Raw genomic sequence first — 17,214 nt, forward strand, 5'->3', positions numbered from 1 at the left:
TAAAACTGGATATTTTTCTTTCTCTTATTTTCTTGTCCTTGCACTTAAAAGCCAGCGGGTCTGTCCCTTTTGTATGTTGTACTGTCAGTGATATAGTCAACCTTATCTTAGTTTCTGCTTTTGTAATACAAACACATAATAATAACATAATTAGTTACTTGAGATCCTTTTTTCGTCTGTTCCATTGGTTAAACTAGCTTGTAAGAAATGAGGTGATAATTGAAGTGTATGTAGGTGTCCAGAGTGCAGACACCCCATTTTGGGTCAGAAAAGCAACATAGTGCCCAGGCTACGTAGTTCCAGTTGCCCAGTTCAGCCCAGCTCTGGGATTTCTGCCTATGCAGTCTAAGCAGGTAAGTCTAAACAACAGTATCTCACCTTTTGAATCACAGATTTGCATGGATGAGCATGACCTGATATGGATGACCTTTTTGTGGTGGTTTTTTTGTTTGTTGCTTTTTCTTCTTGTGGCTAATAGTCATCCTTTGTTCTTGGGTAGAACAACACTTGTTACTTGGCATACCTCAAATGGTACAACAGGGGCTAACTGTCTGTTGATTTAGTGCAGAAATAAATTACTTAATTATAAAAGTTACTGAGGTACAGCAAAACCACTTCTATGAATATCCACTGGAACTTAAAAACAAGTTAATTTTAAATGCATTGTATCTTTTTGAGGATGGAATGTTTATGAGGCTTTAGTTGACCTTTGGTGAATGTTCTCTAAAGGTAAACTTCAGTTTCATTAGTAAGTATGACTATAATCTAAAATATAATCTTTGCAAAAATAATTCCTCATGGAACAGGTGGGTTGTTTTTTTTTCTCTCTCTTTTATCTTTTTCCCCAAAATGTCATGAGCTATACTCAAATAGGATGACCTAGTAAATGGAGTGACTTAGAGATATTCCTGTGATATAAAGAGGATGCAAGTGAAGCAAATTTTTTTTTTTTTTAGGCTTATTTCATATGTAGAAGAATTCAGCTGTGCATGTTTTAGTACAGACCAGGTAAAAGGAATGACATCTAAATAATAAACCATTTAGTAAAGTTAAAAAATATTATTTCTAATAACATAACTTTTTAAAATCCATATGTTCTCTAATTGATGAAGGTGAGTTTTACATGGGTAGCTCCTGGGAAGTGTTATATATGTAGATACTGTGCCTGTTAATAAGAGTAGACCACACAAAGGACTTTGGAAAATCTCTTCATTCAAAAATTTTCATGGATCAATTCAGGTTGGAACAATAGAGAATAATTCTTAATTGCTAAAAAATATGTTTGTTTTTCGGTTCTGTTTGTTTTTCGGTTCTGTTTGTTTTTCGGTTCTGTTTGTTTTTCGGTTCTGTTTGTTTTTCGGTTCTGTTTGTTTTTCGGTTCTGTTTGTTTTTCGGTTCTGTTTGTTTTTCGGTTCTGTTTGTTTTTCGGTTCTGTTTGTTTTTCGGTTCTGTTTGTTTTCATTGCATTTTTATTCTCTCTTGCAAGATTTATGGGATCCAAGGTCAGCAATATACATCTTTCATATACAGTCTTCTCATAATACAACTAGACCTTTACTGGTGACTTTGTATAGGTAGGTGGAAGAACTACTAACATGGTTACTAGGTACAGACTGAATTATATGAAGCAATTATGGGATAAAAATGTTGCAAAATTGTGGAAGATCAAATGTAACTTAACAAGCTTGTGCCAATTCATAAGTAACAATATTTTTCTTCGTAGTTTCTCTCTAGTAATAGAAAGATGAGTGTAAACCTTGTAGATAACTTTGCAATTTGTAGGATGATGTAGAAGTTCTGTGGGACCAATTTTTTAACTTATTGGTCAACGTAAATGAAATTTTAAATTTTCTGTTTGAGATGCATTTATTTCAGTGACTAGGCCTTCAGTTGACTTCAGATAGACACACAATGTGTTAAGCTGTGGGATCATCAAGTTTGAAGTAAAGAAAATAATTTTAAAGGAATTGAGCTTCTGGCTTGCAATGCATCAAGTGCAGTGTGTGCAGCCCAGTGCTTCATCTGAGAAACTCACAAAACCAAAGCAACAGACTACAGGTTGAAAGAAGGGCTTTTGCAGATATGAAATAGTATAATAGATACAGGTTTGCAGTTGTTTGCAATTAGTTCTATTGCTATAAAAGATAAGAATATAAGATAATTCATGGAGGCAGTGCATCTGTAATTAGCATTTCCAGGAGTGGTAGCGCTTTTATCTGATTTTCTGTTCTGTGTGGGAGTGGAGTCCAGAAGACTGAATTATATAATCATTCTACTTACAGAAGAACAAATGTAGTGTTACCAAGCTGCCATCCATTTTTTTTTTTTTTTTTTTTTTTGTCACTGAAGAGATCTTTAACAATTTAAGCACAGAAACAAAAATGAGTTGTTTAGTTACTTTTTGTCTTTGTGTTTTTATTCTGCTTTCCTTACTTTATAACATGCTCTGATTTCTGGCTTTTCATTAGGGACTGTATTCTAATAAGTGTGTCTTTTTGATGTAAGACTTAAAAATGGTGTCAGAATGGACTGGTTTTTTCTTTCCCTACTAGATTGTATTTATGTATTTTAATAGGGATTCAAAAGGTAGTGTATCAAACATTGTGTAACTTTTGCTTTTTAAAGCTATGGTAAAAATGAATTGCACAGGAGATGAATAATTGTTTAAGTGACAATGTTTATGATTCAGAAATATGCATATGAATAATTTTTAGTTTGACAGCTACAGTGACAGCAAAAGAAAGGTGACCCATGCTAGAAGCTGTCTAGTGCTGTAAAAGGTGTTCTAGTATGGTGATGAAGATTATTTAATACTTGTCTCTTGGCCACAATTTGTGGATAACACTAAAACTCCCTTGGGCAAAATCCTGTGGGTCTCCAGTGGAATTGCAGAGGATGAGGAAACACAATTGTCAACATTGAGCAAAGAAAGGGGGACTTGCTTCAAATTTCAAGTTACAATCTTGTAAAGCGAGTTCAGTTTTGATTCAAGAACTGCATATATAAGGCAGATTGCTTACTGGAGTATCCCAAGAACTTCACATGTGTTATGCTGTGTCTCTTTCCATGTAAGTTTGATCATGTTTTATTACTGTATTCCAAGCAGGCTGTTTGGAAGTTATCAGTAGTATAGGCAAAAGGACCTGAAAGGTGGCAAAATCTGAGATTTGCCTTCACAGGTGGTGCTGTCACCCTCAAGATGTCAGGAGGGGCAAAGTGGCACCAGTGGCTCCCCTAGCAGTATATTCATCAGTCTACAGACAAAGCAAGCAGAATAAAAACCAAATCCTGAAGAATATGTGCATACGATCCAGACCTGCAATAAGATACTAACTACCCTTTTCCCTCAAATGATAACAACTCAGTCTTAAGTTAAACTCAAAACTGACCTTAACCCATACTTAACTTGAAGTTTCCTGCATCTGTTCCCAGATTTCAGGACAGGCTTGCGTGTCTGAAAGCTTTATGTGTTAGAAAAGATTTTACATCTTTCTGCCAGTCCTATTTTTCTCCTATCATTAGGTAATCATACTTACAATAGCAGTAACGATAGTGCTAGGGACTACTAGTGTGAAAACATAAGCTACATTTGAGGAGAATTAACTGCAACATTTAAAGAGAGAAACTAATTGGGTAAAACTTCAGAGAAAAGCATACTAGAAAAAGATAACAGAAACGCAGAGCCTTCCTCCAGAGGAAAAAAAATATTAAAAATGCAAGCATAATATAAGCTAGCTCAGCAAAAAAAAATTCCCAAGGGAAAGAGGAGACAGGATCAAGGTTTTTTGTTTGGTTGTTTTTTTTTTTTTCATCTTCCCTTTAAGATGGGAAAAACACAGGGAAACAAAAAATTAATATTGCTTATTGAAAACTGAACACCATGGGAAAAGAACACAAACTTAAATTGCATAAAGGTGCAGTTATATACCTTTCTCAATTAAAAGTGCAATGTGATATCAATTTTTAGTTAAAAAAAAAATCCATGGGAATATTGGAATTTGTTAGCCACAAAGTATTCTAGACACAGTTTAACATGTTTAAAATGGTGGTGTTTAGTTTGGAGTCTTTGGATGAAAGGCTGAACATTCACAATATAATGACTTAATATCCTGAAATTGGTAGGAGGAGGACAGAAATTTCATTATCATCTTCTTAAATTCCTCTGAAAAAAATCAGCACAATGAACCTTCAAGGGGTGGTGTAGTCCCATCTGAAAGATGGGTCAACATGTTAAAGTTGTCTTTACAACTGTAAGTCTGTCTGGGGGGGGACAGACAAACAAACAAATGAAGGACACTCAATCAGAAAATGCACTTCCATCCTTGACCAAACCTCTTGTGTGTAGTTCCACAAATGTTGGTTCTGTCTCAGTTTAGTCAATGGCAGTATGTAAACTGTAAGAAAATTGATAATATGAGATAAGAGTCTGGAGGTCTCTTTCATTTCTGCTGTTGAATGAGATGAGTCCAAGCTGGCTTTAAGTAGTAGTTTCAAGTACTAAGAGGTGTGAGACTATGATGGCATGGGCTTGGGCATGTGGGCAGGAGGTTGGGCAGAGGCGCAGAGCCTGCCCTGGTTCTTGTGGTGCTGGGCTAACTTGGCAGTTCCCTTCTGGCTTTGCTTGAGTAAAACTGCCTCACAGGTGCTCCATGTGCACATCCGTGCCTCTGGTGGCAGTGTAGACATGCCATCAGAGCAAGTGGTAGGAGACACAAGTGGTGACGTTCACAAAGCCTTCACAAACCTAGAAATTACCATCTCCTTGGAGCTGAATTTGAGCAAGTCAGGAGCTGCATGGGTGAACAGGGGATCATAGTTTGAGATGCTGCTGCTGCCACATAATTTCCTTTGCTTGCAGATACACATTCCTGTAGGCGAGGACCCATCCTACTTTATGACATCCCTTTTGGTAGCTCACTGTTACTGAACTTTTTTATAGTAATACTAATGAATAAATATGAAACCATTTGTAGTTGTCTAGAAGGCTCCACACTATCCCAGTGGACAGTGATATAGCGCCAGCTATTCATTACCCAGGACTGCAATAATTTAGTCAACTTCTGCATGTAGTGCTCTGCCTAGGGAAAAAAAAAAGAAAAAAAAATATCCACCTAGTAGAAAACAACGTAGCATGAACTACTACTATGAAATCCCTTAACCTGCCTGTTAAGCCAACCTCTATTCTATGTACAGGTTTCCTGTTGGAGATTAACTTGGATTCATATTTTCACAAGTCATTTAGAAGGAACTCCTGCGCCCTGTTCCTAGTTAATTTTAAAATGCATAAAGCTTTGGAATGAGGACAGCAGTTAACAAATCTTTTCCTCGAGCACAGTGGAACATTTTTGTCTCAAGACTAAAGCACATCTCTTCAAAGGCTTATTTCAGCGCATGAAGTAGGAATTTCTGCCCCAGGAAATTAAGGATCATCAGAAATCTTCCCCAGTTGCAAATTACACTTTTCAGCTTTGACTTCCTCTAATGTAATCACCCCTAGAGCACCTAACTATGGAGAGATTAATTAAACCCAACAATTAAACAAAAACCCCAACCCTGTAGCTTATTACTAACAAAAGTGAATTGTTATGCAGAGTTTACAGTTCATCCCATGAGAGAGAATGGAAAGAAAAGAGGAAGAACATGTGGCAGCTAATAATAGTCAAAGAACTTAACACTGTTGATACGGGCTTAGATACTTGTGGTGCTGGTTGTGAGGAGATATACGTAGAGTTCACACCGAGGGGTGCACTTCTGGAGCTGGCTTTCTTGGGGACAGTGGCAGAGGTTACCCCTAAGATGTTTATTTCATGATGTTCTAAATTTTGGAGGCGTTTTTGATTGATATATAGAAGTAGTAGTGGGCGACATGGAAAGAATTGTGATTAATCCTCGCTGTAAGCGGACAGCTAAATGTACTGTATTACAGAGAACTTCCTACAGAATACATAGTTATACCTATCAAATCCTGTCCTTTCTGTCCCAGATTGCTTTATTCCATTTATTAAAGAATACCAGTCATAAACCCTAGTGATTCAGCATTCTTTTAAGGCTTTTAATATTCAAATAGTAATTTTTTTGCATTCACCAATTTCAAAATACTAACAGCTCTTTAGAAATGCTTCTATGTAGTTTGTCTGCTTTTTGATGGAGTAAATTTTTTGTCCTTTTGGTTTCAATATGTTTATGATCAATCACTTATACAGTCAAAATATTATACAATATGATAATTTAGTCATAAAATAACGGTATCGATTTTTTAATGGCCCTATGGACAAATTTGCTTGTTTAGTCATTGAAGTAAAATGATAACAAGGATGACTAATTCCTTAAATTCCTTTTTAAAATTTTCACTTTTAAAATCTCTTTTTCTGTGGTGGTTATTGGTAAGTTTTTAGCATTGGGAACAGCTTTACGATTCTCAGAGAAGATTTTTGTGATGTACAATGTTTTGTAAGCATAAAATAAATTCTAGTCTGAAAAGGTGTCAGTTTATTTTTGGTTTATTCAGTTATAATATTTAAAGCAAGAAGAAAGCCTTTGTGAATTTATGATGTATCAGCACATATACATACTGGTATATCCTTGTCCCAGATTCTCCTTAGTTTCATTCATTTCAATATTTCTGTTAGTGAGAAAAACACTGTGAAATTTGATTGTAGTTTTTCTGACTTGGTAGGTAAGTAGTGTAGCAACTTGGATGTAGCAAGCCTAGGAGCTGGAAAAATTTAAGGTCTGTCTGAAGTTGCTTTTACAGTAGTCATATGATGAAGGTAAGATACACGAAGAGCAAAGTAAAAAAAAAAATAATAAAAATTTATGCCTGTATTTTAAATGTAAGTGTATTCAGTGGCATCTTGCATTCTGATCAGGTTTTATCAGTGCTCAGTTTTTGTTGCTAGCATTTCTCACTGTCATAAACTACAGAATTGGTGAAATGATTTCTCAAAGGTTCAAGTATCCTGCTTAGCATATCACAATCATTTTTGTGCTGCATGTATTTCCAGTGTTTACAGGTATATTCCATACAAATAATTCAAGGAAGTGAATTTGAATAATTGTTTCTCTGAGGAATATGGGCCATATCTTTGTGTTAAAATTTAAATGGGTATTTTTTACATGCCACAGACTAGAACACCTGGGAGTAAAGTAGTCAGAAAAACATGCGTGCTTTTGAGTTGTGTTGAAGTCACTCTTGCAAAGGGAAAGATTTTCAGCTTGGTAATCAAATTTTTACGGCTTACAGTGTATCAATGTTTAGACTTTATATTTCAAAATTACATTCATTTACATCAGTAAGCATCCTTTGCTGTATCGAAAAAAATGTGTACTACTAAAATGACTTTATGCTAAATATTGTGAAAAACAAGAAGATGATGTTATGTAAAATATGCTATCTATGTAGGAAAAAGCTATTTTTTTGTTATGGGGACTCTCTTTTTTTTTTCATCCATGCCGTTAATCTAGCAGCAATTATAAGTAATCATAATACTTTGGTATTTGAGAGTAAAGTCAAAATGGTGATTAGCAAATACTTTCGATTGGATTTTCCCCCCTCAAAATCTTCAGAGTAAACTCTCAACTATTGAACTTGGGATTATTTTTGACATTAGAGAAACTGTTTTCTACAAAGTATAAAATGAATTGCAGGAATACCTACACAATTGTCTTTTATGTCTGTACATTATATATTTCCTGCATTTCCAAGAAATTGGATAAGAGATTGCGGCATGTTTTTATTGTGAGGTTTTTGGATTTTTTTTTGGTGGTGTTTTTTTTTGTTTGTTTTGTGTTTGGTTGGTTTTTTTCTGTGGTTTTTGGTTGGTTGGTTGGTTCAACTATTTTGAAAGTAGCAACATTAATGGGGAGAATATCCTAGGGGTTCAATAGCAAGTATGGTCTTTCAGTGTCCAGGAAGTATTATTCACTTAGACTCTAACAGCTCACTTAATAGAGAATAAATAGTGCAATAGTGCATCATAATACCTTATGCATTAATGTTACATGGGTCTTAAAATTTGATCACAAGAGAATATATTTTATACATGAAAGTTGAGTTGTTCTTCTGCAAGAACTGATGAAATGGTGTGGTTTTTTTTTTTTTTTTTTTCAATTGCATGCTAAACTCACAAATGACACTGAGTTTTCAGAGGAAAGATGCTTTGGACTTGTCGGTAGAAAGGTTGTACTTGCTTTCTGGACCGGTTGCAGGAGTTTATAGAGAAAACCGATTCAGGTGTATGTGTCAGCATGTGGTATTTGACATGTAAAAATTCTCCTTTGGAAAACCTGTGATGTCACCCACACTCAAATCACAGGATCCAGCTATAACCATGGTGAAGGTGTAGTTCCCAACTGAAGGAAATATCAAGTACATTCTGTACAGAAAAGTTCTGGAAAAGTGTAATTGCTTCAGCCTCCATAGCAATTACGGTATAAAATATTCTGTGTTATTTATTCCTGTTGTTCAAGCAAAAATCACTAAGTAGTCATGTTGTGGAGGAAGGAAACTTGTTTCCTTAGTGTTCATCTTCTTTTTTTCTTTTAAGTTTGTGTTGGTTTTTTGGGGGTGTGGTTTTTTTTGGTTTTTATTTTTGTTTTTTTTCTTTAAGCATACTAAACCAGAGGGAAATGGGTGAAAAGGACTAGAAGGTCTCAGTCTTGTATAGCATGGCAAATACTTACTTAAGATCTGTCATTTTGTCATCAGCACCCTTTTTTTCCATCAGCCTTAGGCTGTGCTCCTTTTATGGAACAACTGGCAATTAGTGATGAAATTGTATGTGAGATGTATGCTATGGAAGAGCTGGTAGAAAGCAAAAAATGGCTGAGTAATTCCAAAAGGCAGACTATAGGCTGTTTGAGGTTTCCCTGTTATGGTGATCAGAGAAAAGTCCCCTAAGGCATGTGTTAAGAAGAGTGTCATGCTTTCAGTCCCAGCAGTGAGCATGGACCCCAGAAGAAGCCCTTCTGCCTTTCAGGAGCATGTAGAGGGAGCTGGGTTGCTTGAGATGCTGGATGTGTTTCCACAGGCCACAGTCCTCCTCTGGAATCGTTTGAAGCTGAACCCACTTGTATTGTTTATTGGGTTTGTAGGACTGAAAGTATTTCACCACCAACACCCCCACCCCCCATAGTCTCTGAAAATTCTTCTTTCCTTGCTTGCCATGAGAACTTTACAAGGCATAATGAGATTATTTGGGTGTTGAGATTGGTGTGTGGGGGATGTGCCTTTATATTTGTTTTCCCTCCATTGTATGTTCCTTTCTCTTCCCCACTCCTCAGCCTGATTTCTGCAGGGCAGCTGAGGATTTCAGTGGCATGGGGAATTCCTGGAAATCTAAGCTTGTTAGCATTGTTGGCTGAATTCTAAGTAATTTGATTTGTAGAGTTTTTAACAAAGCTTTGCTTCCTAGTTTGGGTATATGGCCTGGTAGGAATCCTGACAGAAAATTTAATAAACTCTCAAATCCACAAAGAAAAGCATGTTTTAAAAGGGAGGCTGGGATTCTAAGACATTACAGTCAGTGGATAGAGGAGAAAGGAAAAAAAAAATATTCTAATTCTTTTTGTGATAAAATGAATGGCTTATTAATGTAGTGTTTCTAATTTATTTTATTTGTAAATTTGTGTCTGGTTGAGAGAGCTGTGAATCTTGCCTAAGCATGTACTAACAAAATGTGTGCACAAATCCGAGTTTCCTGGAATAAGCCAAACTCTTAGAGGGTTGGTGGAAGAGTTCCCTGCCTGATATCCCATGTGTTTTATCTGAATGCTGTGGTGTGTTGTTCAAAGTAATTTGTCGCTGCATTGAGAGGTCAAATCACCATTTGTGTCTGTTTGGTGCTGCTGATCTTTATTTTTCTTGCCAGCAAACACATTTTATTAATGTTTTAATTCAAGATTCTTTTTTCCCCCTACATGATAGTATTATCTCTGTTACTATTTTCCTCTTCATGTACTGATAGGTTTTTAACTGCATGATCTTTCTGGAGTACTGAGAGAAAGAGTACTAAAATAAAGTACAAATGAACATTTAAATTAAAAACTACTGAAAAAGATAATGTAAATTAATGTTTTTGTCTACAGAAATCAAGGTATTTGGATAACATATAGGTGTAATCTTAAAATGTTCACCTTGACAAAACACACACATTTATATAATACAGATATGCATTGATGGCTTCTGGCGTCGGCATCTGTATAACGTGCTTGGTTTCCTACAGCTACATTATTACACTTAGAAAATGAGAAACCACCACTGTAAAAGGTTTAACTGAAAACTAAAGGATGCAGGGACCAGGGACCTTTCCTTATTTAAGACTCCCCTGCAGCAGAATTTACCAGGGAAGTAAAAGAAGGAAGCCTCTATAAGGTTCCTTTTGCCAAGATTTTTCCCATTATGTTTATAGATGTTCTGGCGTCACATGCCTTGAGGTGGTGTACGTGACCTGTCTGCAGTCCAAAGACCAGCCATCCTCAGTAGAGGGCTGCCTACCTCCCCATTACTGTTCCCGGATTAAACTTGGCAAATTAGTTCCACTAGGTCCCCCACAGTCTTCCCTTTCAAAGGGAGGAACTTGCATCTGAAGATTTTTCCAAAATAATACTGTAGCCTTAAACTGTTGTATCTTCTATAATAACTCTGCTGGCTTACACACAGCCTGCATCTTCTTTCCTGTGGACTGCCACAAACATGCTAAATTTTCCCATTGCTGTCACCTCATTCGGGTCATGTACCTTTCCTTGCAGCACTGTTTGTAGGCAGTAGGGGATATCAGAGGTGGTCATTTAGGTCTGAAGTTGGAGAAGGGGAAGTCAATGGGAAAGTGTCCATTTGCACTGTACATGTACTGTGTATATAACAAATGCTGTAGACAGTGGTCAGCTAAAGGCATTGCATGTAAATTGATTGATCAGTTTAGAGCGCACAGCAGTTATTACCTTGCTAGTGATAGCAATTTTAATGGTAAGCTGCTTATCACAAATGTTCATATTAAAGAATGGAGATAATTTCATACTGTAGAGCATTCAGCAAAGTTGGTTTTTGTAGGTAATGAAACTAACGTGGTTAAGAATATAAAAATAATACTGGATGAAATTGTGCTACGAAACTTTGGTTCTATTAAATCAGTTATGCAAATATGAAAACATTTTCAGTAAAACCTAATCAGTTGTCAAGAATATGAGAAAAAATATACCTATTTGATAAAATAAAATTGTCTTCACTGCAATCTAATCAACTGCCAGGAATGAAACATCTCTAATTTGATTAAAATGTCCCTGTTGACCATAGTTATTTTATCTTGTCATAAATAAGAGGACTGACGTTCTCAAGACAGAAGGATAGCTTTTCTTACTGATTGTCAGCTTTAACTTTTCTAGTTCCTGCCCTTTTTCTGGCACTGATATTGATTCACTGATGTTTGAGGGCTGACGTGCCTTATACTTGGCCAACGTTATCCATACCTATGTTGCTTTTTCCATCCCGATTTCCATGCTCCTGTTAGTTTTTGTTAGTCAGTTAGTGTTTGTAGTTCTTACCTCTTCCACCTTATCATTATGTTTTATTCTGACTTGAAGAGATGAAGAGCATAGGAATCTCTTCTGGTTCAAATTTTAAAAACACCAGGCAGCTGCCAAGTACTTGTTATTGCACTTAGATAGCTTTACTTGATCATAATATGGGTGCATGTACTTGAATCATTCACCAAGAAGGGCCTGAGAGCAATGAAAGCGTGCTCACAAATTTCTTTGTTCAAGAATGATATATGTAAAGACAAAATAATACAAAAAAAAAAGTCCCGTCTATCATTAGGTCAATGTGTCTTTTTTTATATGCTTCTGTTCCTAGCTACTTTATTTATTTTTTTCATTTTCCCTCATGACATCTTACTTCTTTTTCTTTCCTCCCCAAGCTGCAAACGTCTTTTTCCTTAGTACTTTTTCCATTACTGTGTCAGTCTCCTCTGGTCTGAATTTTTCCTTTGCTCTTTTTGTAATTTGACCCTTGCAAATGATGCATTGCTAGACATATAAAGAGATTCCACTTATGGTCTAAAATTAACTTTCTAGTCTAAACTTGTCATCTAGGCAACCTCTGTAATCACTAGTGAAAGATAAATAGCACAAGAAGGCAATTCATCACATTTTAAGACTATGTTGAAACTGAAGGGATTAATTGCTGTCTGGGCCACCTGTATGTCTCTGCTGATTAAAAAGAGTGCCCTGGATGACAATCTTAAATGAGGTACCTGACTTTCAGATGGCTAAAATTAGATGAAAAGTATCCTACCTGTTGTGCAAGGAGTGCTGTTGGTAATGCATTGCCTTATTAAGATCTGTCCTACAGAGGTAGAAACTGCTTATAATTGGAATGAGATGGTGTCCACAGTTTGATCCTTTTTTTTTTTTTTTTGTGCCTTGAACTGATTTGCAGTGGAGACAACAGTTATATTTGGTTTTTCAGTAGTGACTTCAGCAATGTTGTGATTTTCTAGAAATCAAACCCCTACTATCTTGTTAGAATAGTTAATATTTATGTAGCTCTTGTGAATTTCTCACCAAATTGCAGAATCCATTGCATTTTTGACATGGGGAGTTAGAAGTTTCAGAGCATTTTTGATAAGGCCACACAGCATTGTACAACAACATAATTGGATAATAAACCAGCTATGTTAATCCAATTTTAAAATCATTGGGAACTAAATTTACTGGGTTGCTACTAAATCATAAACATCCCAACACTAGGTGTCCAGATACAATTTGATCATAAACAATCAATAATTTTTGTTTTTCAGTGGATTTGGAATTAAAAAAATAAAATTTGGAAATAGATATAAAATTATTTATGGAAAAATACTGTATGGGAAGATTTTGAGCAAAACTGTATATAAGAAAATATTTACTAGTTCCAATTAATCCCATAAGAAAAGTGGTGTTTACGCTTCTAATGTTTGATCTTCTTTTAACAGTGCCGTAATTCTCCACTGAACCATCACATTGGGAACAGTTCATAGTTCAAAAACTTCATCCACATAGACCAATGCTGTTTCTACAGTCTCCAAGCACTGTGAACTGAAGCTACAAATCTCTATGGAATTTATATCACCTGGATCAAAAGGAATGCTTTTCTGATATTTAACAAAGACCCTTACCGCCAGTATGACGAGCCAGGAGAAGTGGGTTAACCTTAGTCCTGGAGAGTTCTCTCAGCTTCAGAAATATGCAGAATGTAAGTGATTATTTTTTTTTTCAGTATGATTTTATGGCTAATAAAAAAGAAAGAATATTTTGAATGCAGAATATAATATTACTAATTATTGATATTATTCACTGTCAAGTAAGGGGCTAAATTATGGTTAATGTTTTTTTTAATCCAACACATGTTTTTTGGAGGGAAAAAACAAAATCACTTGGAGCCTGTAGGTTTTGGGTTTTTTTTTTTTACTGAACAATTATTATCCAGTATGGTACCATGTAGACTGACTAGTGGCTATGTGATTATGGATATCTGGAGAGCATATTTTTATGGCTTTGTCATGTTAAGTTCGTCATAACAATTTGTAGGCTGCTAATAGAGTGGTTTTGTATTAAAAAGAAGGCTTGTGCAGTCATGCAGGAAACATGGAGGTTCCAGGAGAAACACATCTAGGTGTTGAATATGAAGATGTTTCTAATACTATAAACATTTCAAAGGAGGTGATGTCCTGTGAAAGAGCAGGAAACAACAACCTTTCAAAGATGACTATCCCGTTCTTGAGTTATTGCTTAGGTAAAACTTCCTTTAAGTGGCCTGAGCAACTTAAATAGCTTGGAATTACATGCTTAGAGGACTGATGCTGAACATGAGAAGTTAGATTATGAAGCCTGATAATAATTGAACTGGAAAACCTCAAGAACGTTTAGGAAGTTTTCTTATATGATGAATAGTCTAAATTTACATTTCTAAAAATGGAGAAAATCTCATATGACTAATGAATGTTGTTGATTTATTACTAAAGAAACCATTTGCTTATAAATTAAAATGAAGAATGGTGAAAACTGGAGGTTGGTTGGTTTGTTTTGCCTGTGACATCACAGCATATACTTAATTGTATTTCAGTGTAGTTGTCTAAGAGAATAATCATAAAATGATTTCTAGAGTTAACTTTAATCGTACATTCCACTGGCATGTGATGGAGATTCGTAGTATTTTCATGATACCAAGTTAAGCCATGAATGATGCTTTTAGTGCAATGTTATACAAAAAAAACCCAAAAAAACCTAATCAGGCAGAAATATTTACATCATGCTTTCTTGAACAGGTGTATTTGAGTCTCACAGTTTTCTACAATTGCTGTATAGTTTAAACTATTCTATTTATTAACAAAGTATGTTTTCTCCCCATGCCACCTTCTTGATTCAAAGGATAAGTTATAAATATAAAGGAAATTTGCTCCATATACTGCTTTGTCCTTAATGATGTTACCAAACAAGGAGCTATTTTGTTTCTCATTTCATAGTGGAAAAGAAGACATTGATACTTGCCTGGTATTTAATCAATTGGGACTCCTCATTAAAAGAAGGACTTAAAGATATCTGAGAAAGGAAAACATCTGTGCTTTTTAGTTGTTTTTATTTTTATGTAACACACAGAAACATTAAATAAAGGGGAATGGGATGCAATTACACAGACCTTAAAAAGAACACATCAAAATTCTATATTAATCTTCTGTTGCCTTCAGCGACCATTGCAAAGAAAACTTTGTATTTCGCATGTTTAATACAAATAAGCTTTTCTAAAAATTACATCACCAAATGGATAGTAAACATAGTATATCAGTTTAAGAAAAAAAAGTTCTGAATGTATTTTCTACTTCTTGGGAAAATAATTTAAAATTATTCTTTATTAATTTTTTCAATAACAGAAATCGAAAATTTCTAATGGAGAGAGAATAGTTCTTAGTTCAGAGAACACAACCACATAGAGCTGTTGCTTTAGTAGAACCTGATATCAGGATAAAGTGTTTGGTGAAGTTGGTTGTGGGTTTGTGTCTACATTAAAGAAAGACATGATGACTTTCAGGCTTCGTCAGCTTTCCTGGAATAGAAGGATGTTAGTTTGAAAATGTGAAATGTGACACATCTTTGTATAAATAGCTCAATTTCTGAGGCAATTAAAAAAAATTGTTAATGGTATACAGACTTTGATTGTATAATGTCAAGGGAATATAACCCAGATATAGGGCTTATTTTGAATTTTTGAGTTGTCCAGTTTAGTTTTCCTGAATGACTGAATAGCAGTATCTTTAAAAGTGTTATTTCAGACTTCAAAACACACTATTTTTTAAAAAAACTGAATTGGATCCAACATTTTTGAATTTGATACTTTTTTTATCTAACATGCAGAGATATGGAATGTTGTGACAGTAGTTGCCTTTACTCATTACCATATAGTAATTAAATTATGTTGAATTGTATGAAGTTTTTGAATATGTAATTGCTTTGATATTCCTTTGTCTTTGTTGAACATGGCAAACATGTTGAACTGAAAAAGCACCGAATTTCTAGCAGAGTTTGGCTAGTGTGGTGGACTTTGATTTATCTAACAGAAAAACCCCACAGGAATTGCACTTTTCCCCAGCATGTGACCTGAGGTACTGGTGGGTCTCCTGCAGGAAGGAGAGATGATCCGAGTGTCAGAAGGTTACTTTATAGGGGAAGTTGACTCTGTGGCAGTTGCCTGCCTACAGGGGGTTGTGATGAGTCCCCAGCCTTGCCTTTGGCTAAGCAGCAGGTTTCATTGAAGGACTCCAGAATACAGTAGGGAATTTTTAATGAAGTCATTGTTTTCCACTTTCCTGCTGATATGTGGGGACGTAATTTGCTCTGCCTTTCATTCAGCTTGGTGTAGAGACTTGACTTCATAAATCTTACCTAAATTACAACGTTATTTTTTAATGATGGAAATTTTAACAGATACACTTTTTTGAATTTACAAAATACAATGTTTATAATCCCTATTTTAGTTTGAACCAGGCCTAAAGTGAGTACGGGAACAAAGAGTACAGTCTCCCAGAAACCTGTCTACCTTGGATGTCAGTGACTTTGGATCGTACTCATAGTGGCTGATAGTCACATCTACTTCATGAGGCCATTGGAATCAGAATTACTTTTGTACAACTGTGGTGGGTTGACCTTGGCTGGAAGACAGTTGCCCGCTAAGTGGCTCTATCACTCCTCACTCTCTTCCCCTGCTCCAGCGTGGGGTCCCACCCATGGGGAACAGTCTTCTACAAAATTCTCCAGTGTGGGTCCCTTCCATGGGCTGAAGTTCTTCAGGAACTGTCTGTTCCAGCCTGGGTCCCCCGTGGGGCCACAAGTCCTGCCAGCAAACCTGCTCCTGCCTGTGCTGTTCTCTCCACTGTGTCCTGCCCAGGAGTCTGCTCCAGTGTGGGGTCTCCACAGGGTCACAGCCTCTGTCAGGCAGATGCACCTGCTCTGGTGTGGGGTCCTCCATGGGCTGCAGGTGGATAACTGCTCTGCTGTTAACCCCCATGGGCTGCACAGGGACAGCCTGCCTCACCATCATCTTTACCATGGGTTGCGAGGGGCATCTCTGTTCTGGTGCCTGGAGCACCTCCTCCTCACCTTCTTCACTGACCTTGGTGTCTGCACAGTAGTTTCCCTCATATATTTTTCACTCCTTTTTCCCAGCTACTGTTGCACAGCAGGTTTTTTTCCCCCCCTTCTTAAATATGTTATCCCAGAGGCGCTACCACCATTGCTGACGGGCTTGGCCTTGGCCAGTGGTGGGTCTGTCTTGGAGCTGACTGGTGTTGGTGTTCTCAGACATGGGGGAAGCTTCTGGTGTCTTCTCATAGAAGCTACCCCTGTAGCCCCCCTGCTACCACAACCTTGCCATGCAAGCCCAATACAACAGAAGGCTGAAATATGAAATATTTCTTAAGCCGTGTCATTTTATGTAGGTATTTGATAGTAAGATATGTGTAAGACTGGAAAAAAGTAGTATAGCACTTCAAACAACAAGATGTACAGAAAGAGTTTTTTCGGATATGTTAGTGTACACACATTCTGGTGCACAAATAAAATGTATGCTTTCTTTTAATTAAGTTTTTATAATTCAGAATCATTAAAGAAATATACTGTTACAGGGGAGTGTAGTAGGCTGACCTGAGCTCAGTGGGTAGAATTCAGAGTTCACCCTTACATCTC

At 36.3% G+C, this 17,214-nt stretch overlaps 1 protein-coding gene across 2 annotated transcripts in view; it reads left to right on the forward strand.

The window, feature by feature from the left end:
• DGKB (diacylglycerol kinase beta) overlaps nucleotides 1-17,214 on the forward strand; it is a 362,852-nt gene that overhangs the window by 18,732 nt on the left and 326,906 nt on the right. For both annotated transcript variants that reach the window (XM_040593354.1, XM_040593355.1), the window contains exon 2: nucleotides 12,972-13,231. In XM_040593354.1, the coding sequence (XP_040449288.1) occupies nucleotides 13,162-13,231 (70 nt within the window). In that variant the 5' untranslated portion in view covers nucleotides 12,972-13,161. The remainder of the gene's footprint in view (nucleotides 1-12,971; nucleotides 13,232-17,214) is intronic.

Source organism: Falco naumanni, chromosome 4, assembly GCF_017639655.2.
Source record: "Falco naumanni isolate bFalNau1 chromosome 4, bFalNau1.pat, whole genome shotgun sequence".
NCBI lineage: Eukaryota > Metazoa > Chordata > Aves > Falconiformes > Falconidae > Falco > Falco naumanni.